General features: G+C 38.0%; 1 protein-coding gene across 1 annotated transcript; it reads right to left on the reverse strand.

The window, feature by feature from the left end:
* Positions 1-159: 159 nt before the first annotated feature.
* Positions 160-26,908, reverse strand: LOC125823303 (homogentisate phytyltransferase 1, chloroplastic). The gene is made up of 12 exons (XM_049502695.1): positions 26,683-26,908; positions 24,822-25,108; positions 23,830-23,913; positions 23,674-23,748; positions 22,540-22,623; positions 21,514-21,603; positions 16,614-16,715; positions 16,100-16,195; positions 2,801-2,872; positions 2,613-2,708; positions 1,356-1,460; positions 160-363 (listed from the first exon to the last, which is right to left on the reverse strand). Exons 1-12 carry the CDS (start codon positions 26,756-26,758, stop codon positions 322-324), a joined length of 1,209 nt encoding a protein of 402 aa, XP_049358652.1. The 5' UTR covers positions 26,759-26,908; the 3' UTR covers positions 160-321.

Genomic DNA, 26,908 nt, shown 5'->3' on the forward strand with positions numbered 1-26,908 from the left:
ATCCAATTGAGAGGTATAGGTGGCAAGTTTAGTAACAACGGGATATAAATGGCCAGATTGTATAACGAAAGGTAAAGCTAGCTATTAGACGAAAGTTGGGGAGTATTTTTGACCTTTCTCCCTTTATTTTAAGCTAACAACAATCAAACAGAATCTGCATAATGATAAACAGTTAATCTGATAAAATGCAACACAATTAGGTACAATTTATTTACCCAAAATTACATTTACCAGAATTAGAATAATTTTCAAAATCTAGGAGAATTGACAAGCTGCCAGATAATTTTACCACTTCCAGTGAAAGGTAAGAGGCTTGTACATTCACCTCACTAGCGGTATGAGCAAATACTCTGCATAGAAAAGCTGCCAGCAACAACAATGAAAGAAGTTAGAGGGATCGAAACGAGTCCTAAAAAGATGAACTGAATAAGCAAGGTTCAAGCTAATTAAAGAAAGAAATTAAGGTGCATGTTGTACAAAACTCTTAACAACAGATTCAAACTTAACCTTGTACTGATATTTTCAAAGTATTCTTCACAATTGTAGTGCAAAATATGCATTATTGATGCTACAGTATGTGTCGTTTTCTGTATGCATGACGATGATTACTTTGACACTATAATTGCGAGTTTCACCCCTTCGGCTTCTATACATATTACTCCACTTTTGTGTTAGCTTATAAAAGCAACATTTGCTGCAGAGGCAAATCTAAGTCAAGTCTTGGGAGAGAACATTATTACCTAGGCTTGTTCTTGAGATTTGAGAACTAAGGCTGGTCAATATCTAATGATGTAAAATTCTCCCCACCTCATGTTGCTCTATGGTTTTAATCTACTTACCCTACTCCAAAGAACAAGTGCGGATATTATGTCAGATCGAAAGCCCTGATGCCACTTGTTATTAAACCCAAATCATTTTCGATTTACAGCATATAATAAAGCTCAGCATGACATAATATAGAGTTACAATTTAAGATAACATATTTAACAAGAACATAGTTATTATATCATAAATGAAAAACAAATATGAAGTTCAACCAAAGGATCTTCAGATAAAGGTCATGCTGAACACCAAGTTAAGAGACTAAATAAGTGCAAGAAAAATTTGTACAAGTCAGATGATATAAGCATGTACCAATGAGAGATTAGCATTTTGTACTTCCATTATACACTAGCAAGTGCAGGAAAATCAAAGGTAAAGTAGTTTTAAGGCCAAAGATATGGCATGCGCAACAATAAAGCTAGAAAAGATTTTATGTCTTGCTTTACATGCTGAATATGCCACAGTTTCGAGCTAGCATGCATGCATTTTCCATGACTTTGTTACATTTTCCAGAATGCTGGGAGAAATCTTACCTTCCATATGAACATGTAAAAGGATGTTATTGCTGCTTTGCTTCTGAAGTCAACTGATTTAGCTCGAGTCCAAAGTAAAAGAGCCAAAGCAGCATGACCCAGAATCTGACAAATGCAAAAATAACATGTCAGTGCAGGTCATTTGGAAGCTCAAATGTTGAATAAAGACTAACCCCTATTAGACAATGATCATACACAGGTTACACACTGTTACGTCAGTAACAATATCTTGGAAACATTTGGTAATTTTTCCTATTTTGATTAACTTATTTTTGGTAAAAACTCGTAGCCTGATATCTCAGACAAAAACAGGATAAATGAACTGACGCCCCAATCCACTGCCTCATTGAGGCCACAACTTCTGTAAGATGTCAAGACTCAGAGCTAAGAACAAACAAGGAAAGTACGATATAAAGTGGAATCAAGATACGATAAAAGCCTGTAGGGAGAAATGTAAGGAAAAGCAATGACAGAGAAAAGACTAGGTTTACCTTTCTTAATTCTCCTTGATAATAAAGTCCAGACTGCTTCTTTAATTTACAACACACAACTCCGATAAGATGGAGAACAAAAAGGGGAGATGTCCACTACAGGATATTGGTAAAGGCGACATAGATTGGTGGTGATGATTTTATAACAGAAGGGAAGAAATTTGGCTATATTTCTGTTGGGAGGATCTGGCAATGATGTCATTATTTGCCACGCATGTCCCGTGTTTTGTTTTGCAAGTAAAAATGAGGTAACAGACTTCAGCCACTACAGATATATGATTTATGTGCTAAGGATGAGAGATATTTTCCTTTTCAACCAAACTAATATTACATTCTTCCGTTGCTTTGTCTGAAAGTTAAAACCCAAAAGCCAAAAATCCTTGATATTGAAATAACAATGCAGATAGATGAGCAAGCGGACTTCTAATTTGGCTGTGTTTACTCTTTAATATGGACTCGTGTTATATAAGCCTCAAAAGTTGGAAGAATACTATCATGCAGGGCAGAGATCCAACAACAATAACAACATACCCAGTGTAATCCCCCCACACGTGGAGTCTGAGGAGGGTAGAGTGTACACAGACTTTACCCTACTTCTTGGAGATGGAGAGGTTGTATCCAAGGGAAAAACGACGTCTTTGAACTATATCTATTCATTACTGTTTCAGTGACAGCTTGTCTTTAGCAATCTATTTATTTACTTTCGTTTTTTTTTATAATTAACAATCTCTCTATGAAACAATTATAAGAGTTCAAGGTGGATTACAGTAAAATATTTGCTCCAGGTGTTGGAAGATGCTGCACCCACTACGATGGCAACAAGATAAGCCATTTCAAGTAGACCAATACAAATCCAAAAGACCTGCCAAAAGTGAACAAGTATAGTCAAGTATAAAAGACAATAGAATTGAGTGAACAAATGCCTCAAGTCATTAGCCAGACTTTGATACTTACCCTCTCTTGACCCAAGCGGACAGTAAAAGATTGAATTCCAAAGATCTTGTCACCAACAATATCAGGTATGTCCTACAGTAGCATGTGAAAATTGGATGACTTTCTGTAGCTTGGATTTATTGCAAATATCAATAATGATCACATTTCAGGTTATGAGGCTAGAGAGAAATTTAGTTTTCTAAACTTTTTAGTGATTTTTACATTGTTGCCTTACTTTGACTTCTAGTTGGATCAAATATTCAGTTTTCATTTATGATCTGTTTCGAGCGACATGACATTAGTCCAGCATCATGATAGAAATTAGTTCTTTAGTGATGGCAGCAGCTCTCATTGGGCATAAAGAGGTTCTAGAAAGAACCAGAAAGTATCTGAGGTATGCATGTCATCCATGCAGTGTTCTAGCCCTTTTCAAGTGTTACATAGCACCTCACTGATAACTGGTGATAATGTCTGAAATATGTAACAGCAATGAAATACAACTGGTCTTAAAGTGACCGCTCCCATAATTTAATTAATTTTAACTTTCAACCCGTTGACCCAATACAAGGTTGAGATTCCACCAGTTTTAAATCATAATTTGAGCCTTAAACCCCCCCCCCTCAAAAAAAATAAGTCTAGCACATGAGCTCAGCTTACTTTTCCGGAGGAAATAGATTAACGATTTTACCCAAACAGATAAGTTGGGTAGAGAATATAGGTACTACAGTGCTGAGCTGTATCTACCAAAACCTCTGATATGATAGTGGAGTTCACAAGCTCCCGATTATTTAAGGTATTGGGAGTCACTCATTCTTGTATTTAGCAGCTCTCTTCTTATCTTCTTCCTTTTTTTTTATTAGGTCACTTGAGATGGGTTGATCATGTTTTGCATCGACCTACTGATGTACCGGTTCATACGGGTGTAACTAGAGTGAGTGAAGGTGTTAAAAAGTGACAAGGTAGACCTAAAATCACAGAAGGAAGTTGTCTCAAAAGACCTACAATTTTTTGGACCAATGTAGACTTAGCTAAAGATAAGACACAATGGAAGAAAAAGATCCACATTGGTAATATCTACTAGTTCAGAATATGTTTGAGTCTTGTTAGTACATTTTTTTAACCTGTTTGTCACAAACTTAGACTTCAACTAAGCACGCGTGCGGCACTTGACAACTTGCTCACTATCTTGCTTTGCCTAGTTGGCCTAAGACACTAGGAATCACTAAGAGAATGGTAGAAAGAACAGAAGAGAATTGCCAAAGAAATTTTGTATTAGAGAGGACTTGAATTGTTCACTTGATGGTTTTATAAATGAATGGCCCCTACATATATATATGCTAGTCATCTGGGGAATAATGGGTAAATAATAATTGTATATATATATATATATATATATGCTAGTCATCTGGGGAATAATGGGTAAATAATAATTGTTACACAGGTCCTTCCATATTTACAAGTAGGTTCCTCTCTAGAATTCTTTACATACGTAGAATATTCTAAGAGGCCTTCCAAGAAAGTTTTCTACGTAGTCCATAGGAATCTAGAGTCTTTCCAAGAAAACTCTCCATGGTTCTAGAATCGTTGCACAATGATAGCTTCTTTCTTATGTAAGCCTCCCACGTGGCAAATATATGTGTCAAACGGAGCTTATATGGCGTGATGACATGGTGGGTAATGGCACACTCTCGCACCTGATGTTTTAATGACCACGGCGCAATGTTGTTGCATGAATTCTCGAATCTTGTCTTTGAATTGCCACAAGTCTTGATGTAGCTCCCATGCAGCCTCCACCGATGATTGCGCCTTACAACGAACGAGGAACATGGAAGTGGCTTTCATCCCTTGTTTTCGCCTAGCCTGGTATCATACCTTGGCTCTGTATCTTAGATTCATCCATGCGTTGCTCACCATTACTAACGACATGGCCCTAGAAGTGCACCTTTGATTGTGCAAACTCGCATTTCTCCCTCTCGCAAGACTTGGAAAACCATTCTTAAATTCTCCACGTGTTCCTCCAAGGTGTCGTTGTAGATGACTATGTCGTCAGGGTTATCAAAAGAAGCCTTTACTGACCAAAAGAATCTAGTGAGAAGATGGAAAAACAAGGACCAGGCCGCAGAATATTTTGGTACCGGTACTTACAATACACAGAGATGATACATGAGTATCTTATCATGAGGCATATCAGTCATTATTCTTCTTGAGGTACCATGAATGCAACTATTAATGCAAGGATGGAGAAACTCAGAAACATAGCATTTATGATAGAAAGTTCCGTGAAGAAATAGATCTTAGTCCTAACTCAATCCCAAAAGCTAGCTCAAATTGTGAGGATTACCCAAGCCATATAAAGAGACCACTCATCCCTTCGACCCTAGAAGTGGGACTTTTTACACAACCCTCATGCCCAGGCTTGGACATCTGGAGCGTTGGAAAATTTAATATGGGAGCCTAACATCAGGAAATTTAAATTGGGATGGACCCTGCTCCGATACCATGTAAAGAAATGGATCTTGAGTCTAACTCAACTCCAAAAGCTAGTTCAAGCGGTGAGGATTTCCCAAACCATATAAAGAGACCGCCCATCCCTTTGACCCTCGATGTGGGACTTTTCACACACCCCTCATGCCCAAGGTTGGACATCTGGAGCGTGGAAAATTTAATATGGGGGCCTAATATCGAAAAATTTGAAATGGGATGGGGCAAAACGACGCAGCTTCTCTTGTTTAATCAACACCGATGGGTCTATCTCTGAGAAACAAGGGGAAAGAGTGCTATAAAAATTTGGGGATCCAACAGAACCAGTTCTGAATGGGGAAGAGTGGGAAGTGCAGGATGTTGAACCTCTTCTAACTCAACATCAAGACTCTTTACTTGATAAAGAGATGGATGCACCATTATAGGTCTTCCAAAATCTACTTAAGACTAAGCAAGATGTTTGGAGTGATTTTCAGGGACATGAAGAGGAAGCAATTTAAAGGAAAATATTTTATTCATAAACTCAAAATCTCACTACAAGTTCCTCTCTATTTCTATCTAGTTCTTTCTATTGAAAATAACTAGCAACAACCCTATTTATAATAGTAAGAAACCAAATTAAACTAGGACTAGAAAATCTATTCCAATATGAATTAAGACAAACAAATCCTAACTATACATGAATTAAATAACAAATCCTAAACAACTTAGGGTTCCTACTCCAACTTTGAATTATCATTCCAACATTCTCTCGTAATTCAAAGTTGTATACTATTTGACTTTTTCTTCTTGTCATTGTGTTGTTGGAGCACTCTCTTCAATCATTTATCATACTTGTCGTCGTTGTTATATTAGAGAACTTCTCTTCAATCTTCAATTATTGAAGCACTTCTCGTCAACCTTCAATTGTTGGAGCAGTTCTCTCCAATTCTCATTTATTTATTTTCCTTGGTTGTGTTGGAGAACTCTCTCCAACTTTCAAGGGTAGGAGCACTTTCTCTCCAACTCACATTTATTTATTTATTTTGGTTTTGTTAGAGCACTTTGTCTCCAAGTCACATTTATTTTTATATATTTTGTTGTGTTGGAGCACTTGTCTCAAACTCTCATTGATGCACTTTGTCACCAACACCCAATTTTATTGATTTACTTGTAATCAACTTTCAATTTTATTTTATTTTATTTTTCCATCTCTCTCTAACTTTAGAGAAGAAATTCTTCCGTACTTGTTTACGTTTGCTTGCACTTCTTTAAATCTGCAATGTTTTTATAAGTCCCTCCTCCCAGCATGAAATTTTTTAATGCATATATCATTCGTATGGCCTTTGTCAATATGATCATTGACCAGACGGACAACATATATGGGTCATAGCCGCTTGCCGGCAACGGAAGATTTCCAATTTTCTAAGCTTTGATACTAATTTGAAGAAAAATATTTTATTCATAAACTCAAAAGCTTTTGAATCTCGCTACAGATTCTCTCTATTTCAATCTAGTTCTTTCTATTGAAAATAACTAGCAACGTCCCTATTTATAATAGTAAGAAACAAACTAAAGTAGGACTAGAAAACTTATTCCAATATGAACTAGGACAAACAAATCTTAACTAGACATAAATTAAACAACAAATCCTAAACAACTTAAGATTCTTACTCCAACATTGAATTATTATTCCAACACACTTGAACTTCTCATGCAGTTTGATGGATGTAGGCAAGCGAGAAGAAAGGAACCAGAAATGGCAATAAAAAAATCTAGGTTCAATGGCACACAAGTGTTAGAATAGAATAGGAAAACACAATCCTACACAAACTAGGAATAGTTTATAGTCTCCTATTTGGTAAGGAATTGTATTATATATTGTCTATAAATAGGGTTCTCTATGTAATTATTACAACAACAATTCAATAATATTCTTTTCCTATATTTCTCACATGGTATCAGAGCAATTGTGAGAGAAAAAAAAAAAAAAAATCGTACAGTTTTTTTTTCCGGTAACCTAGTGGCTGTCCAGGTATTTAATATTTTCCGTCACTGTTTTTCAAAAACTAACATCACCACTAGCTGAGGAACTTCCCGGCGAGCAAACCCCAATCATCCCCGCTGGAAACCAGTGCTACACGCGCCGTCACGCGCCGCCGGAAGAATTTCTCCGGCGAGTTGACAGATCCACGCGCCGGCGCGTGAGACCTGTTCCGGCTAGTTTTTCGACCAATTTTTTTTTCATTGCGGTCGCCTCTCCATTCCGAGGCAGACTGTATATTTATTTTCTTATTCCGACCAGTTTCGGGCAGTCAGACCTAATTTCCGGCGACTGCACCCTTTTTTTCCAGATTCTGACCAGGACCAGCCTTATTTTTTTTTATTTTTTTTTCCTCTCTCTAAATTCATAATATGTCTTTAGGGATTGATATTTTTGGCTCCAAGAATATAGGTAGTTCAAGTGCTATGATCACTTCAGAACCATTAATGGGAAGCTCAAACTATTTAGCCTGGGCTTCCTCGGTTGAGTTATGGTGCAAGGGGCAAGGCGTTCATGATCACTTAACCAACAATACTTGTGTGGTAGATGAAAAGGCAAAGGCTAGTGAGACAGATAATAACGTCAAAGCACAATGGGAGAAGGTTGATGCTCAATTATGTAGTCTCCTATGGCGATCTATCGATTCCAAGTTGATGCCCTTGTTTCGCTCATCCCAAACATGTTATTCAGTTTGGGAAAAGGCTCGTGCTTTATATACTAATGATATATCTCGATTCTATGATGTGATATCTAGAATGACTAGCTTAAAGAAACAAGAATCCGATATGTCTACTTACTTGGGTCAGGTACAATCAGTCATGGAGGAATTTGACACGTTGATGCCAATCACTAAAAATGTGGACAAACAACAAGAACACAGACAGACGTTGTTTCTAGTTCTTACACTTGCTGGACTCTCTACTGACCATGATTCAATGTGTGATCAGATTTTAGCTAGTCCTACAATTCCTACAGTTGATGAATTATTCTCTCGTCTACTTCGTATTGCTGCGCCTCCTAGCCACAAAGTAGTTTCATCACCGACCTTTGATTCCTCTGCTCTTGCATCTCAAACTATAGAAAAACGAGTATATCAATCTATGGAGAATCGACGAGGAGGAGGTCGTCTTGGAAAACCTCGATCCAAGTGTAGTTATTGTCATAAGTCTGGACACACTCGTGACATATGTCATAATTTGCATGGTCCACCACCCAGTTATGATCCTGCTACTCTAAAGGAATATAATGAGTTCCTTCGTAATCGTGCAAGTAAGCATACATCTTCACAAGAAGCATTTGGTGCTCCGCCTGATCGACCATCCCATAATGCTCATATTGCTCAATCAGAATATGATGAGTTCCTTCAATATCGAGCAAGTAAGCAAATGTCTCCACAAGTAGCTTCGGTTGTTCAACATGATGTTGTTGCGGGTAATTCTTTTGCTTGTGTTTCACAGTCTAATACTCATGGATCATGGGTCATGGACTCGGGCGCTTCTAATCATGTTTCTGGTAACAAATCTCTTCTGTCAGATATTGTTTATTCACAATCTCTTCCTGCTATTACTTTGGCCAATGGGATACAAACAAAACCAAAAGGGGTTGGAAAGGCCACACCCTTTCTAGACTCTGTTCTTTATGTCCCTGGTTCCCCTTTTAATCTAGCATCTGTTAGTCGTTTGACACGTGCCCTACATTGTGTCATAACCTTTTTTGATGATTTTTTTCTCATGCAGGACCGCAGTACGGGACAGACGATTGGCACAGGACATGAATCACAAGGCCTTTACTATCTTACCTCTTCAAATTCCTTCACAGCATGCTCTGTTACAGATCCGCCGGACCTCATTCACAAACGTTTGGGACATCCGAGTCTATCTAAACTGCAACAGATGGTGCCTAGTTTATCTAGTTTGTCCAAATTAGATTGTGAGTCGTGTCAACTTGGGAAACACACTCGTGCCACATTTTCACGTGGTACTGAGGGTCGTTCAGAGTCTATTTTTTCATTAGTTCATTCTGATGTTTGGGGTCCTAGTAGAGTCAGTTCCACCTTAGGATTTCGTTATTTTGTTAGTTTCATTGATGATTATTCGAGATGTACTTGGGTTTTCTTAATGAAAGATCGTTCTGAGTTATTTTCTATATTCAAAAGTTTCTTTGCTAAAATAAAAAATCAGTTTGGTGTTTCTATTCGTACTTTTCGTAGTGATAATGCCTTAGAATATTTATCATCCCAGTTTCAGGAGTTTATGTCTCACCAAGGAATTATTCACCAAACATCTTGTCCATACACTCCTCAACAAAATGGTGTAGCGGAAAGAAAGAATAGGCATCTCATTGAGACTGCTCGCACTCTCCTCATTGAATCCCATGTTCCGTTGCGTTTTTGGGGTGATGCAGTCCTTTCATCTTGCTATTTAATTAATAGAATGCCCTCATCTTCTATTTCGAATCAGGTTCCACATTCCATACTATATCCACAGTCACATCTCTATTCTATCCCTCCTCGTGTATTTGGGAGCACATGCTTTGTTCATAACTTAGCCCCAGGAAAAGATAAATTAGCCCCTCGTGCTCTTAAATGTGTCTTTCTTGGTTACTCTCGAGTTCAAAAAGGGTATCGTTGCTATTCACATGATCTCCGCCGATATTTTATGTCTGCCGATGTAACATTCTTTGAATCTCAACCTTACTACACATCTTCTGATCATCTTGATATCTCTGAGGTCTTACCCATACCTCAGGTCTTACCTGTACCGACTTTTGAGGGACCTACGGTATCTTCTCCATCTCCAGTTATAGTGCCACCACTCCTAACTTATCATCGACGTCCTCGTCCAGCAATAGTCTCAAATGATTTATGTCATGCGCCGGACCCTGCTCCTACTGTGGCCTTGACCCCTGCTAGCCAATCGATTGCACTTCAAAAAGGTATACGATCTACTCGAAATACTAATCCCCATTATACTTTCTTGAGTTATCATCGTTTATCTTCACCCCATTATGCCTTTGTATCATCTTTGTCCTCTATTTCCATCCCTAAGACTACAGGAGAAGCACTTTCTCATTCTAGATGGAGGCAGGCTATGATTGATGAGATGTCTGCTTTACATTCGAGTGGTACTTGGGAGCTTGTTTCCCTTCCTACAGGTAAGTCTACTGTTGGTTGTCGTTGGGTTTATGCGGTCAAAATTGGTCCAGATGGTCAAGTCGATCGGCTTAAGGCTCGCGTTGTTGCTAAAGGGTATACTCAGATATTTGGGCTAGATTATAGTGACACTTTCGCTCCTGTGGCCAAAATAGCATCAGTCCGTCTTTTTCTATCTATGGCGGCCGTTCGTCATTGGCCTCTTCATCAGTTGGACATTAAGAATGCTTTTCTGCATGGTGATCTTGAGGAAGAAGTCTATATGGAGCAACCACCTGGTTTTGTTGCTCAGGGGAGTCTAGAAGCCTTGTATGTCGATTGCGTCGGTCACTATATGGTCTAAAACAGTCTCCTCGAGCTTGGTTTGGAAAGTTCAGCACAGTAATTCAGAAGTTTGGCATGACTCGTAGTGGCGCTGATCACTGTGTTTTATCGGCATTCAACACCAAATCTGTGTATTTATTTGGTTGTTTACGTTGATGATATCGTTATCACCGGCAATGATCAAGTTGGTATCGCTAATTTGAAGCAGTATCTCTTTCAGCATTTCCAAACTAAAGACCTTGGCAGATTGAAGTATTTTCTTGGTATTGAGGTTGCTCAGTCTAGATCAGGTATTGTTATTTCTCAACGCAAGTATGCTTTAGACATTCTTGAGGAGACAGGAATGATGGGATGTAAACCCATTGACACTCCTATGGATCCGAATGTTAAACTCCTTCCAGGACAGGGGGAGCAACTCAGTAATCCTGAAAGGTATAGACGGTTGGTTGGAAAGTTGAATTACCTCACTGTGACTAGACCGGACATCTCTTTTCCTGTGAGTGTTGTAAGTCAGTTTATGACTTCTCCTTGTGATAGTCATTGGGATGCAGTTGTTCGAATTCTGCGATATATAAAGTCAGCTCCTGGTAAAGGACTACTCTTCGAGGATCAAGGCCATGAGCATATCACCGGATATACAGACGCTGATTGGGCAGGATCACCCTTTGATAGACGTTCTACATCCGGATATTGTGTCTTAGTTGGAGGTAATTTGGTGTCATGGAAGAGTAAGAAACAAAGTGTGGTTGCTCGATCCAGTGCAGAAGCAGAATATCGAGCAATGGCTGTAGCAACTTGTGAGCTAGTTTGGATCAAACAGTTGCTTGGAGAACTGAAGTTTGGAGAAACCGGTCATATGGAACTTGTGTGTGATAATCAAGCGGCCCTTCATATCGCATCAAATCCAGTGTTTCATGAGAGGACTAAGCACATTGAGATTGATTGTCACTTTGTAAGAGAAAAGATACTCTCAGGAGATATTGTTACCAAATTTGTGAAGTCAAATGATCAACTTGCAGATATCTTCACCAAGTCTCTTACCGGTCCTCGTATTAATTACATTTGTAACAAGCTAGGTACATATAATTTGTATGCACCAGCTTGAGGGGGAGTGTTAGAATAGAATAGGAAAACACAATCCTACACAAACTAGGAATAGTTTATAGTCTCCTATTTGGTAAGGAATTGTATTATATATTGTCTATAAATAGGGTTCTCTATGTAATTATTACAACAACAATTCAATAATATTCTTTTCCTATATTTCTCACAGAATTGAGGAATTTAACAACTTTTGATGTCAAATTCAAAAGTAGTGGCACAAGAAAAAAGGAGAAAGGGAAGAGTCAATATGACCATGAAGCTCAAAATAAGTCGTGGAATATCAAGGATTAAATGATTTGGGGAAAAGGAGAACTGTGAGGAGTTTGATTCAAGATTAGAAGAAGGGAATGTGCAGAAAATAGTGCAAGTTTGGAAGCAAGTGGAACTAGAGGTGGGGTTCTAGAGTGAGTATGGAAATGGGAGATTGTTCAGATTGGAGCATACACCTTAGGATGTAAATTTGAGGCTCAGTTACAAAATTTTGACTGTCACATTATTGAAGTATATGCTCCCAACAGTAAAGTGGAAAGGAGATTTATGGAAGGCCCTTGGGCTGTTTGTGATGATTTCAACATATGCAAACATCCTTCCGAGAAAAGGAACTCTACTAGGAGTCAGGAGATCATCCGCTATGGTGGAATTTGGAGATTTAGTAGAGGACATGGAACTTATTGACCTTCATCTTGAAGGTGGCTCTTATATTTGGTTTAAATGGGATAATCATATGCCATTGCCTCCAGAATAGAGAGAATTTTGGTTTTTCTGCAGAATGATATGATCTGTTCAGCAACATGAAAAGCAGTCTACTCTCCAAAGATATTCTGGAATCAATTGCTTAATTAGCTATAAACACAACATCCATTATCTGTCCATCTCTGATAAAGGCCATCTGTTGGGAATCCACCAATTTATCCACCACCGTTTTCAGTCTCTTAGTCAGAACCTTAGATATCAGTTTGTACAAGCTTCGTATCAAGCTGACAGGTCTGAAATCTTTGAATTCCTTTGCCCCCATCTTCTAGGGACTCGAGGCAATATAAGTTGCATTGAAATTCTTTTCAAACATTTTCTGAGAGAGGAAATTATGAAAAGTCTCCACAATCTCTTGTTTAAGCGCATCCCAACATTTCAAAGAGAATCCTATTGTAAACCATCAAGGCTGGGGGCTTTATCTATTGCACTTCAAACATTCACACACTTCCTGCTCATAAAATTTATCTTGCAGGGCCTCTGTTTCATTCTCTGAAATTGCAGAGTGATTGCTAAGATTTCCACTGGATCTCCATTCTTCTGTTTTTGTATAAAGTTTCTTGTAGAAAGAAATGATCTCCCCCCTTGATTCAGTCAGGTCCAACTATACTCTCTTAGTCCCTTCTTTTGCCATAATTTGATCAATACAGTAGTATCTCTTATGGGCATTAGCAGTTTGGTGGGAAAACTTAGGTGTTCCTGTCCCCCTCTTTGAGCCATAAGCCTCTATATCTCTGTCTCCAGGACACCTCTTCATTCTTAAGGCTTTCGGCTTTCTTCATATTCCATGAAGGCAGTAACTTTCTTTACAATTTCCTCCTCTGTCAATTCTCTGGTTTCTAATATGGAATCTAAACCAGCCAATTGACTCAACAATTTAGATTTTTGAAGCCTCAAGTTCCCCTGCTCCATACTTTAAGTTTACCATTGAGAGCTTTAAGTTTACAAGCCAGAATATAATTTGGCTTCCAGAGAAGGCAAAGGAAGACCACCAACTTTTGATTCTATCAACAAAACCTACAGAGTTTAACCACCAATTCTCGAATTTAAAATATGATTTAGTATGTTGCCAGTGACCATATAGAAAAGCTACTGGAACATGGTCTAAAATCAATCTCCACAAAGGAAGCCCGACATCCTATGCAAACTCGATTGAGAAAGCATATGACCATGTCAACTGGAGTTCATCCATTGAAAACTGAGACAGAAGTGGATCAATTGGGTGAAATTCTGTATCTCAACTGTGAAATTTTCCATCCTATTAATACGACACCAGAAGTTTTTTTCAGTTTACATAGAGGGATAAGACAAGGGGATCCCCTATCCCTTTCTTATTTATTATAGCAACGGAGGATCTTAACAACATGCTTAAGATTGCTAAGACAAATGGAAAGAGTCAGGATTTTGAAGTTGCCAGAAACACACAGAAAATAATCTAGAGATCACTCATCTACAATCTGTTGATGATACTCTAATTTTACGTGATGCGGATTTGGAATAATTGTTGTTTTTGAGATTAATTGTGGTTTTTCTGAAGGCATCTCTGGGCTTCACATTAACTGGAATAAGAGCCACCTTATTCCAATTAATTTGGTACCTATATGGAGTATCTGACACAGATTATGGGTGGTGTAGTGGGTACCTTGCCTCAGTATATCTTGGCATGCCTTTGGGAGCAAACTCAAAATCCAAAGAAATCAGGAATCCAATTTTGGAGAAGTGTGAGAAGTTGTCCAGATGGAGATCACAATATTTATTATTGGGAGGCAGACTAACTTTGACAAACTTTATTTTAGATGCTTTACCAACATATATGATATCCCTATTCCCATATCCCTCAGGCTGCTACTCATAGGAGGGATAAATTCAGGAGGTCTTTACATTGGCAAGGTAATAAAGAAGGAAGAGGTTTCCACTTAGCAAATGGAAAAATCTTATTAGAAGGAAAAGTCAAGATGGGTTAGGTATCAAAACCTCAAGAATCCGAGTAAAGCTCTAAAGGTGAAATGGCTACGGAGGTACTCTCAGAATTCCCAAACCTCTGGATAATTGGGTCTCTAAAGAAGTTACTACCCCTTATGGTGTAAGTCTCTAGAGATCCATTAGGTCCTACTGACCTTTCTTAAAAGTGAGTCTGATGTCAAGGTTTTCAATGGCAACAAAACTCTTTTTTGGACAGACAATTATGGGTTCTACTAGCTTATAAGCTCCATTCCCTGATAGTTTTGCTCTGGCCCAACATCAATACAAAACGGTAGCTGAGATGTGGAACCATCAGAGATGAAACTTAATACTCAGAAGACCTTTGAATGACTGGGAGATTCCAAGGTTGACTGAGTTATAAAAGCTTTTGGAGACATTTAAAGGACAAAAATGAGAGTGGACTGTTTATGGTGGAAGGGACATAGCAAATGTGTATACAAGATAAGGTATGGGCACAAGATCTTAAATCAAGTTGAGTCAGTTATTACCAACTGTCCATGGAAGCACATTTGGAAGATTAAAACCCCTCATAAAGTAGCATGTTTCACTTGGCTCTTGGCCAATAAGTCTTTCCTTGCTCATGAAAATCTGGAAAAGAGGGGGATATCCTATGATCAAGATGTTCTTTGTGTGGTAATAATGCTGAGACAGTTAATCACCTGTTTCTACACTGTCTAATCACTGATCAACTGTGGAAGATTACTATCAATCTCAGAGGCATCTCATGGACAATGTCTAGTAAGATTGTCGACACTCCTTTCAGCTGGGAGGAAGTTGGAGTTGGTGCAAGAAGCAGAGATAGATGGAGGATTATCCTAGCATGTATTTGGTGGATAATGTGGAGAGAAAGAAATGCCAGATGTTTTGAAGATAGGAGTTGCAATGTACAGAAATTCGAGCTTAACTGTATATTGTTTTTCTGTTTTTGGTGTACAAACGCTTATTTTGATGATACTGAAACAATCCTTGGATGTTTTGGAATCTGTCTGAGACTGTAGGTTCAGTCTGGAAATTATTTTTTCTCTTACTCTTCTGTAAATATGCTTTTTCCGATACTAAGGTAGTACTGAATTTAATACAAACTGTTACCAGATTAAAAAAAAAAAAAAGATTAGTGGATGGATGTCAACCACTAACCCTTGCATCACATTTTGCGATACAGAATGCTCTCATTGCTGAAGTCTGTATCTTAATAGTACATTCAATTTGATTGCTTATTTGTGTCAAGATATCTTCATGCTTCCAAAATAAATCTGTTTACATGGTCCGTGCTACATCGTTAGATGTACACTACCTCTATAACAGAGAAGTGAATTCTCCCATTATTATTTTTATGTGAAAGCAAAGTAATGAACCGGACACATTTATTTCTTCTAAGCAAAGAACACCTAGTCCTCCATAGCGATAATATCTTCTTATGGCTTACAAAGTAAGTGTCTTTCTTCGTAAAGATTAAAACAAAAATGATCTTTTATGTAATCAGGTTTAGAGAGCATAAATTTACCTTGAATAATGCTATAACAACTGAGAAAAAACTCATAAATGCTGTTGCAAATATTAAAGGTCTTGAAAGGACAGCTGGTCTTCTGTATACATAAGTCTGAAAAGTGAAATACTTATGTCAGGAAATGAGAGGAGCACCAGACATAAAGGTGATTCAGGTAGTCTACAACTTTACACATACTTGATCTAGCTTTTAGTCAACAGGAATATATATTTACAACAGACTGACAAACAAATATGTATTTAAATGCGATGATTACGAAGAATGCACAAGGAAATAGATATAAGTTTTCCGTATGACTCTCCCCCCACCCCCCCCAACCCCTTTTTTTCCATAAATGAAGTCTAAACATCACATAACAGATAGAAGGTTTTTGGTCCTTATTAAATCATACTTGTTATGACATTTGAAATTTAGGTCTTCATATGGCACAATAAATACTTCAATCTATACATTCTCTGTGGGCAAAACAAAAAGATAAGCATAAATTGTAGAAATAACAATTAACATAGACCTGAATATGCAAATAAAAAGCTATCTGAACTATCACCGCTCGTACAGCAAAGATGCACATTGCAGCAACCACAGCAAATCTCTTCCATCTCAAAAGTGGTAGCTGAAAATGTAGAAGCATTTTGAGAACACCAATTAGAAACCTTTCCTGTAATATCATATACATTATTCTGATCTTACACCCAGGCATGGAAGTGAAATTATTCAAGTTAGGAAAACTCTCTGGACAGCATCTAGTTCGCCAGCCTCTCCCAAGCTTCATTTCTGACGTATCATATGTATTCCTACCACTTACTATAATGCACTTCTGAGAGCAGTTATAGTTACATGTGAAGATGATGAAATTTCACTGGAAAGCAATTAAAATTGCTGTAGTCTGGTTTCCAGTCAGCCAGACCGCATAATTATTCATGGCAGTATTTGTTCTTCCTTATTATTGCGTTCTTTTTATAAAATTGCAACGATAAAGCCCATCACTAATGAGACAAGCAACAAAAAGCACAAATCTGCTATGATAGTACAAATCACAACTAAGAGAGAGACACTTGGATTTGCAGGAGGATCTCTAACACTCTTTTGAAGGTAAAATGGTGGTTCTAAATGATGGTAGAACCATAGAAGAATCTAGAATAATCCTCTATTAAATTGTTGCATGAGAAATCAAGCTGTAACATTTACTCCCTTCATCCAAAAATATATAACAGTTCCAATTTTGTGACGTCCCAAATGATTTGACGTCACTCCACTTCTTCAACAACTCTACAATTTTTAAGATTACTTGCACTATTCAAATTTTAAACTTTAATGTGATGTTTTCTATATCAGTCTAACTTTTCAACCACTACTTTAATAGTTACTTCCGCTACTACTAATATAATAGACAAGTCAAACTAATGTTTATACTCCGTGTCCAGTCAAGTACTGTTATATAAAATGGGACAAAGGGAGTATTATGTTGAAGATATTCTTTCAACTGGTAAGCCCCCAAGGCCTAGCTCAAGTGGCAAAAGGTGGAGGATTTGTGGCTTAGGTCGCAGGTTCAAGCCCCACACCACGCAAAGCGAAGCCCGGTATTTAAGTGGAGAAGGGTAGAGGGGCGGGCCCATTATCCACCGAGTTTAGAAGGCTGTGATTGGTCCAAAAGGGTGGGTCACAGACGGATTTCTCGGTTATCAAAAAAAATATATATATTCTTTCAACTGGTAAAGGCAAAAGACTCTTAGAAAAAAAATTAAGTAAAAAGGTAAGAGATGTCTGATGACCCAACCCAGTCACTTATTTATATCATTAAATGAGTTCATAAACATTAGTAATGGATGTGAAATTAAGATAGACATGACACATCACATGTTCAGTCTCAAGAAGCAAACCAGAGAGAAAATACAACTCTCTTATTAAGGAATTAAACTACAAACACGAAAATACAGATGCACTAATTCCTACACAATTAGGGACAGGACATAGTTATCATTTTCTTAGATAGGGAACATAGTTAGTTGATCATTTTCTGAAAACTTAAAAGAACACGACTAGCCATGTGGCTTCAAATTTACCTTCTGAAGAATCTTTTTTTTTATCAAGTAAAAGATTTCATTGATCATAACAAGGCCATTATGGCCATATACAAGAGGTATACCAAAAAAGGAGAGACCTACAAAATATGGTTCTCTCCAAAAGACACCCTATCTTCATACAAACAAGAACTAAATGGTTGCACCAAAAGAAATAAAGAGATCAGAAACTACTTCGACTACTTCTCAACTGAGCAAAGCTCATCTCCACCCCTTCAAAAGCTCTACTATTCCTCTCTTTCAAAGTGACCCGCAAAAAAGCAAGAGGAGTAACATGCCAAGCCTTGTGCCTTCTTCTCCTAGCTCCACTATTCCAGCTGAAGATCAACGCTTTAATGGGTTTTGGCATAACCCAAGAAACACAAAGCCAACTAAAAATATCCCACCATAACCTCATTGATAGTTTATGTTAAGAAGTCTCACATCCGTAGAGGAATGAGAATTTGGTCTCCTTATATGGACTTGGACAAACCTCTAGCTTTTGAGGTTGAGTTAGGCCCAGGTGTCATATCTTTACATGGTATCAGAGTCAGGCCCATCCCAAATTGTTGTTCACCGATGTTGGGCCCCCATTTAGAAGTGTTCACGCTCCAGTTGAGGTCTAGGATGAGAATCTGGTATCCTTATATGGACTTGGACATACCTCCCCTCATGAGCTAGCTTTTGAGATTGAGTTAGGCCCAAGTGTCGTAACTTTACAGTTTCCAATGTAACAAAATAAGATCCACACTCACCTGCGTCCTTACATAGGAAACACCAGCTTATACAAACAACCTTTCTTTTCCTAAGACTCTTTGTCATCAATAGCACCCAAGGGTGTGCCTAGTGGTCAAGGAAGTGGTTGAGAACCCGGAGGTCTCAGGTTTAAAACTCAGCGGAGACAAAAAAACACTAGGTGATTCTTCCCATCTGTCCTAACGTTGGTGGACAGAGTTACCCGATACCTGTTGGTGGTGGAAGGTGGCAAGTATCCCGTGGAATTAATCTAGGTGCACAAAAGCTGGTCAGGACACCACGGTTCTCAAAAAAATAAAAAGATTCTCCGTCATCAATATCATCGTCTAGTCACCAACCACGTGAAGAAGCAGACCTTCCTCGGAACCTTAAGTACTTTGCTTCCGGCGAAGATAAATAGTAAAAAGTTCCCCTAGAACAAGAGTGTTTAGGCTTTCATCGAAACAAAGAGACCGATACTAAGGGAAACTATCATTCTTCGCCCTAACCAAAAGTTTCTCATAAAAAGACTAGACAAAGAATTCTTTGTTATTTCTCAACTTCCAACTCAAAGTATCGGGTTTATCGATTGCCTCACATTGCTTGTGAAGTAAAGCTAGCAATCTCTGAAGCTCATTCACCTCCCAATCATGAAATTTCTCCTAAACCTCAAATCCCAAAAAGTCTCATCCCCATTGCCCTCCTAACTTGTTGGACAGACAATTCCCTTTGGCAAGAGGTCCTATACGAGGAATCATCCTTTAGAACCAAACCTCCACACTTCTTCTCCATCTCCGTTCTATTACTATTACTCTATATTTATTTGTTATCACCCCTCTCCATGCATCTTGTCCCTCCAACCCAAATCTTCACCCGCTTGCCAAAAAAGTGACATGTTAATAACGTTCAAGTCTTTAACCCTAAGCCCTCCTCACCATTTAAGTGTTGTCATGGTTTCCCGACAAACTAAGTCAAACTTCTTGGCCCCATCCACCGCATCCCAGTGAAAATTTTCTTTGCAACCTTTTCAACTTTCCTATTACAAATGTAGATGCATTGAACAAGTATATGCAATAAGTAGGAATACTGGATAAAGTGCTCTTAATAAGCACTTCCTTTCCTCCTTTGGTCAAATATCTCTTCTACCACCCTACTAGCCTCTTCTCTACCCTCTGAATGACAAGATTCTAAATGTTGAGATCCTTGTTAGACACACCTAAAGGTAATCCAAGGAAGTAGCAGGGAGAACCCCTACCCTGCAATGCAAAACTTGAGCAAGCATGTCCGTATTGTCTACTGCACCAACAAAAAGATCTCACATTTTCCAAGATTAAATTTAACCCCTGATACCACCCGAAACCAAGTCAACACTTGTCCAAGGTAGTCTAACTGAGTCTCATCTGCATCATATAACACCAAAGTATCATCTGCAAATAAAATATGGGTAACCGATAAGGTACCAACACCACTAACTACAACACTAAAACCCTTGATAAGACGCCTAACAGAGTATTGTCCGTCATCCTGCTCAAAGCTTCCATCATTGAGAAAAAAGGATAGGTGATAGAGGATCTCTCTGCCTCAAACCCCTTGAACTACCAAAGAAACCACAAGGATTGCCATTCACCAAAATCGAGTATTTCACAAAAGAGATGCAAAAATTGATCCACTTCCTCCCTCCCTAAAGCCCATCTTTAGCATAACCAAGTCTAGTTAACATGGTCAAAAGTCTTCATGAGATCTAATTTGCACAAAACACTTGACATACCATATTTCTTCCTCAAATCTACCACTTCATTAGCCACCAAAGGTGCATCCATTATTCGTCTTCCTTCAACAAAGGCATTTTGCAAAGAAGACAATGTCTCGTCCAAAACTCTCAAGTCTATTAGAAAGCACCTTAGAAATGGTCTTATACATGCTTCCCACTAGACTAATAGGTACGTAATCCCCGATGCTAGCGACGTCTTCTTTATTAGGAATAATGACAATGAAAGAAGTATTTAAGCTTTTATCAAATTTGCCCTTCTCCTAAAACTCATCAATAGTGCTCAAAACATCAACTTTTACCATGCTCCGGCAACATTGAAAGAGAGTCAATGTGAAGCCGTCTGGACCTGGAGCCTTGTCACCCGCACAACACTCTACCGCCACACCCACCCTATCATCAAAAGCCCTATGGTGTTATGGTGTTAAGGGAACTCAGTTCCTGCATATTAAGTATAAAACTATAAACTAATGCAATCATCTGTTTTGCAACCAGATGTCAACCATGATCAGAGGCATAATAAATCTTTTGCCACAGTGTAAACGGACATTCGACATCAACATGGGATATTCTAGTTCCTTTTATCCGACACAAAATGACTGATTTTTTTATGATTATAATTGCAAGTTTTTTCTATTCTTAACTTACCTGCTACAATAATGTCAAGGAAAATAGAGAAAGAAACACTGCAACACTATTTCCAATTTCCATTTCCTTTTATATAACAAAAAGAATTTGTGATGTCAAGCTACTCTGTAAAAAAATGCGGTGTTTATTCTATTTTAAGAGAATAAATAAATTCTTAATCTTGGTAATCAACAATTAGTGGAAAAATGAAATCAACTCACATTTATTGAATAGGCAGTTCCCAGTACAAAACTGATGAAAAGAGCCCAAAATAAAGGCCAGGAACCAACGATCCATCCAAGCCAAAAACTCTGAAAGGAGGAGAAGAGTTATATCTGTAGTCATGAAATGAGCACATGAATATCTATGGATGGAATTTTAATCCTTTGAAAATGGAAATTGGAAGTTCACATGCTATGTCATGATTCGTTCGATTTATATACAATGAATGTAGAGCAGTACAGAAGTACAGAACATCAGGCAGTGAAGAATAACCACCCAAGAATTGAGCAGCCAATATTTTGGCCTCTGTGACTAAGGATGATACCAAGCCTTCTAGTGCAGACAGCGGATACTTGAATGAGCTTCAAGCTTTTCATATTTAGAACCCTTTTACCTTTAGACTCACAAACTATATCACTAAGATTTACTATTTTGTTACAGAAAAAGACGAACACAAGATGCAAACAGCAACGCTAAATTTTTGGGGGAATAACCAAATAATCTCCGAGGGGGGAGGGCAATAGCAACCCCAAGCTTTCCAAGTTTAAAATTTGCTAATGAAGGGTGGAAACAAGGTATGTCAACAAAATACTCTGCATCTTACCTTCTCAGGACCTTCATATGGAGGATGCTGCTTTTAAGTAATCTAAACAGTAAAGCACATAAGCATATGCTCTCACCAGCAGCTAAAAGTATAACCAACAGAACAAAACCTGAAGCTAACATACCCAAAACAAACTTTGGAGCATTATGTCAGGCAGGATATTTAATATCAGACTCTGCTTTAACGAAAATCATGTACCCAGACCCCAACGAGTCTGAGAGACAAAAGGGATAACAATATTCACTAGCCCCCAACATCCTCTCTACCTTCTAACTTTTCTTCTAACTCAATGAAGATTAGGCTGGGGAACCTTGAAGATAAATGTTTACCACATATATGAACAACTGCAATATAAGAGACGGAATGCATTCGCAGCTTGAGACGAACATTTTAGTGCTTAAAGGGAAGATTATTATATTACCAAAATGGCAAAAGATGACACAACAATCACTCCAGTTTGTACAGAGTATTCCCCTGATGCCAATGGAAGATATGGCTTGTTTACCTGAAAAGAAACTTCTCAATACTTCAGATGCCAAAGTAGAAAAAACTGCTGAAAGTATTTTATCAACTAAGTAAGAAAAACAAAATATACTCCCAAGAAATTTTCCTCTGAAAGAAGAACACTAATTGCAATAGCTCCATTCTCCAGACAGATCAGGAAAGATTTTGTAGTACATCAAGATTACAATGAATTGGTCAATTCCCTAATGATTAAGGGAAAAATTGCTGTAAAGCTTTTATCAGATAGTTTATACCAACTTATTTCCCAATATTAATGATTCATGATGGATATAGTAGGAGAGATAATTTTGAGATACATGTGATAGAGGGGCAGACCTTAGTCGTTTTCCCACATAAGTTACCTCACCACCCAACTTCATCTTAAATCTACAACCTAGGGATTAGACGCTGGTGGGGAACAAAGAAAGAGGATTTGCTTACCCCTGGGTGCAATAAGCAAACAATCAAAAGACTAAAACTAGCCTCCATCCACCCCATCAGAGGTCAATGAAACTAGATACTCCTTCAGCTTCAGTTGCATACAATTATAGACTTATTGAGTGTTAGTAGTGTATATGTACTGGTTGACAAGCTAGATACTCAAATATCTTCATAAACATTGAGTAAAAGAGCTGTACTCAATGAGTTCTAAAAGGCTTCTAATGTGTCCTCTCTCTCTCCCAAGGAAAAATCCAGGATTTACAATTAACCCTCCCTCCCTCCCTCCCTCCCTCCCTCCCTACCTACCTACCTACCTACCTCCCTCCCTCCCTACCTACCTACCTCCCTACCTACCTATATATATATATATATATTTTGCAAATATGCCCCCCCTCTCTCTCAAACACACAGAGTCACCCATCTATCCCGACCAGAAGACAGTCAGTGGAGCCTAACCCACCCATGTCTGCTCGCTCTCTAGCCCCAAAGATAAAATGACGAAACAAAACATGAAAGATGAGTCCTTGACAAGGCCTTCACACAGATAAAGTGAAGCCTGCATAGTTCTGCATTCAGAAATCAGATTCATGTCAAGTAAATAGAAAAGTACCTTGTCTATTTCGATATCAGACAACTGGTTTAAACCAACTATGTAAATGTTCATGAATAGGGCAGCAACAATGGCCTGCAACAATATAGCGATAATCAATTTTTTTGTCGTCGTAGATCACATCTTAAGTTGAATCTAAGAATGACCTTTACCCACCTCTAACACCCCAGTGAAAAATAATGGAGAAAAATCAGAGAACTTCTCAACTGCAAGGAGAGAAACTGAAATTATGCTCAATGCCTGCTCAAAGAAAAGTAATGTAAGTTCACTGTTCTTGTACTTCCAATCTATCAAAATTCAAAAATAATTATATATAATTTATGCATGCATATACAACAACAAGAAAATACCCAGAGCATCCCACAAAGTGAGGTCTGGAAAGGGTAGAGTGTACACATGCCTTACCACTACCTCTTCGAGGTAGAGAGGTTGTTTTCAGAAGACCATCAACTCAAGCAAATCAAAGCAGAAATTAAACGGAAAAAAATGATAGTGGGGAGAAACATGACAACTAATATCAGAGCAGTGTGGACTGTGGAGCATATATGCAAGGAACCGTAACAACAACAACAAGGTGTGATCACCTAAACACAATAAACCACAGATGATATCAAATACCTAAAGTCAAAAGACTACATGAATAGGCTAATACTACAACCGACACCGTGATCTATTCTATCACCAAACCAAATACATGAATAGGCTAGTAATAAGACAACTCTTAACTACCTACTAACCTTCTACCCTTATCTGCGATCTTCATACCCTCCTATCTATCAAAGGTCATGTCGTCGGTAAGCTAAAAATGTTGTTCGCGTAATAACACATGAAATTTCTGAGCTTTATCCATCAAGCTGATTCTACGAAATTAACATCTTTTAGCACCCTCTGGATCAAAAAACCTATTCCTCTAGCTATATCTAATTAAATTGAAAGCAGTCAAAGCTAAAAGATGCACTAATAATATACTCATTTCTTGGTAAGGCATTAGAAGCTACACAAACTAAAATCTGACAAGAATTATGATGACATAAATAAACACAAATGGATTGTGGGTCAGAACCAAATCCTATGGCATCTCATATAACATGGAAACAAATAAGCCATAGGCATGTTATGTTGCTCAATATAGGAGTTGTGGACCTAACTGTTCCTATTATGGTATGGGGCCGCGAGAACCTGTAGAAAGCATCTACAGCATCATGCACTGAGTCCCAAGGACTCTTAGAAGGTTGAGATTCGAGAGGGTGTTCAGATGATGCATGCACCAGAAACCTCCCTTTAAGTTTTTTATCAGCAGCAATAGTGCTTAGATCACTTCCTCCAACATGCTCTTGCGTGATATACTGCCGCTGCAACTTCATAGAAGTGGAATAGTGCTTTTTTGGTCTCTTCCATGCTTTACATTTCAAAACCCGTACTATTGCATGTGAACCTATGATGTAAGAGGCATTTAAACATAATTCAGTTTATGAAGAAAATCAAATCTAATTCTCCAATTGGTACCACATATAAATTACAGCAATTTTCTACTTTATAGATTATAGCCTCTTCCAAGTGTATACTGGAAATTTAATACACAAAAGCACATTGCATCATCTAAAAGCACAAGTCCTTTTCGCAGTATCATTTGAACAACGATTATCATTATTGCTTGGTCCTGTCAAAAAAGAAACACCATATATCAACATTTCAGCCAGAGCTTCTGCTCCTCCCCACCACTACTTTGGTCATCCATAATTTCAAAATCTGTAACACGATCTCTTGAAAGCAAACTTTTCTAGTATTCACTGCATATACCCAGCCAGAGGGAGCTGACAGATGAGCATTAAAATTGTTCTCGAAACAGGAACTAAGTCGGAAAATCTAAATTTTATAATGAAACGCAGCTAAGTTCAGCAGCAAAAAGTTTCACATTTGGAAAAAGATTTAGCACACTATTTACTTGTGAAAATAGGCAAACAACAGAAAAGGCTGGACGTTTAAAAGCAAAATGCCAGAACTCACACAGTGGGACATAAGAATAAAGAATATGAGGATTAACGTACCACTAGAAAACAACATGTTTTGATCACAAGGATTCACCAAGAAAACCAAACAGGATAGAATTGTTAACATTTACTGTGAAATTAAGAACTTCCGGGGCTGTGACACCAGCACATAGAAACCAAATCAAGATTGAAGATGTATCAAAATATTTTTGTTTTTTTGACAATGGTAAAGAAATGGATCTTGGGCCTTAACTCAACTCCAAAAGTTAGCTCACAAGGAGAGAATTGCCCAAGACCATATAAGGAGACCACACATCCCTTTTTCATCCGATGTGGGACTCTTCAACAATAACCAAGAATATCTTAGAGTCAATGGTGCACGGTCTGCAACTCGGAGATAATGGGTCCACCGCTCTATGTTTTTGCCTTTTCCACTTAACTACCAGGGTTGTGTTTGCAGTAAGGTTCAAACCCATGATGAGCGCCTAATCCACACATCATACTCTGCACTCTTACCACTAGACCAAAGTCCAGGGTCTTGAACATTTATGTAACATTACAAGAAAACCATACCATCCAAAGCTGCAACACTAAAAAATTCCTGCCATTTAAGAACCCACAAATAGCAGTTCCTTAACAGAAATAACAATGGATACATAGATAAATCAATTATCTGTTGACCCAGGAAAAAGATTCAAGTTTTACACTCTTCGAGCAAAATACAGATAAACCCAACAAAATCATCAACAGTAAACTAAAGGGCATAAGATTTTTGAACACTTAAAGTGGAACTAGAACTTCAAGTACTAGACTCCAGAACTTAGAAATGAACTCAAGATTGAACATATTTTTCCTATTAACAAGCAAAATACACAAGAAAACTACATCATGCAAACTGAAATACTTTAAAAAAAAAAAAATCCCACAAATTCAAGAACACACCTAGAGCAGGCAAGAAGACATATTTAAACAAATTAACGATAGACCCAGAAAAAAAAAATGGTACAAGTTTACATACTGGTTTTGAGTGGAGAAAACTCTGCAGCAACTGGAATTGATGGTCTATGAAAAGACCCAATAAGCAAAGATTCCATTTTTGATTTCTAAATCAGCACCTGAACTATACTCTACTTTGAACTACCTGAAGTTAAACTTCAGAACATGGGATACTGCTATTTCTCATTTCAATTTTTGTCATATTTAGAAGAAAACACTGAAACCAAAATAGGAAAATTTTGTCCTGT

The sequence above is a fragment of the Solanum verrucosum genome, unplaced genomic scaffold (assembly GCF_900185275.1).
Source record: "Solanum verrucosum unplaced genomic scaffold, falcon-dt-bn FXZP01000214.1, whole genome shotgun sequence".
NCBI classification, from domain to species: Eukaryota; Viridiplantae; Streptophyta; class Magnoliopsida; order Solanales; family Solanaceae; genus Solanum; species Solanum verrucosum.

Excerpts from the sequence above, each read along its gene's own strand:
- LOC125823303 (XM_049502695.1), bottom strand. The coding sequence starts at position 26,758 with ATGGAATCTTTGCTTATTGGGTCTTTTCATAGACCATCAATTCCAGTT. Across the intron at positions 25,109-26,682 it reads GTTTTCTCCACTCAAAACCA|GTTCACATGCAATAGTACGG; the intron begins GTATGTAAACTT and ends CTTACATCATAG. Across the intron at positions 364-1,355 it reads TTTACATGTTCATATGGAAG|CTTTTCTATGCAGAGTATTT; the intron begins GTAAGATTTCTC and ends TGTTGCTGGCAG.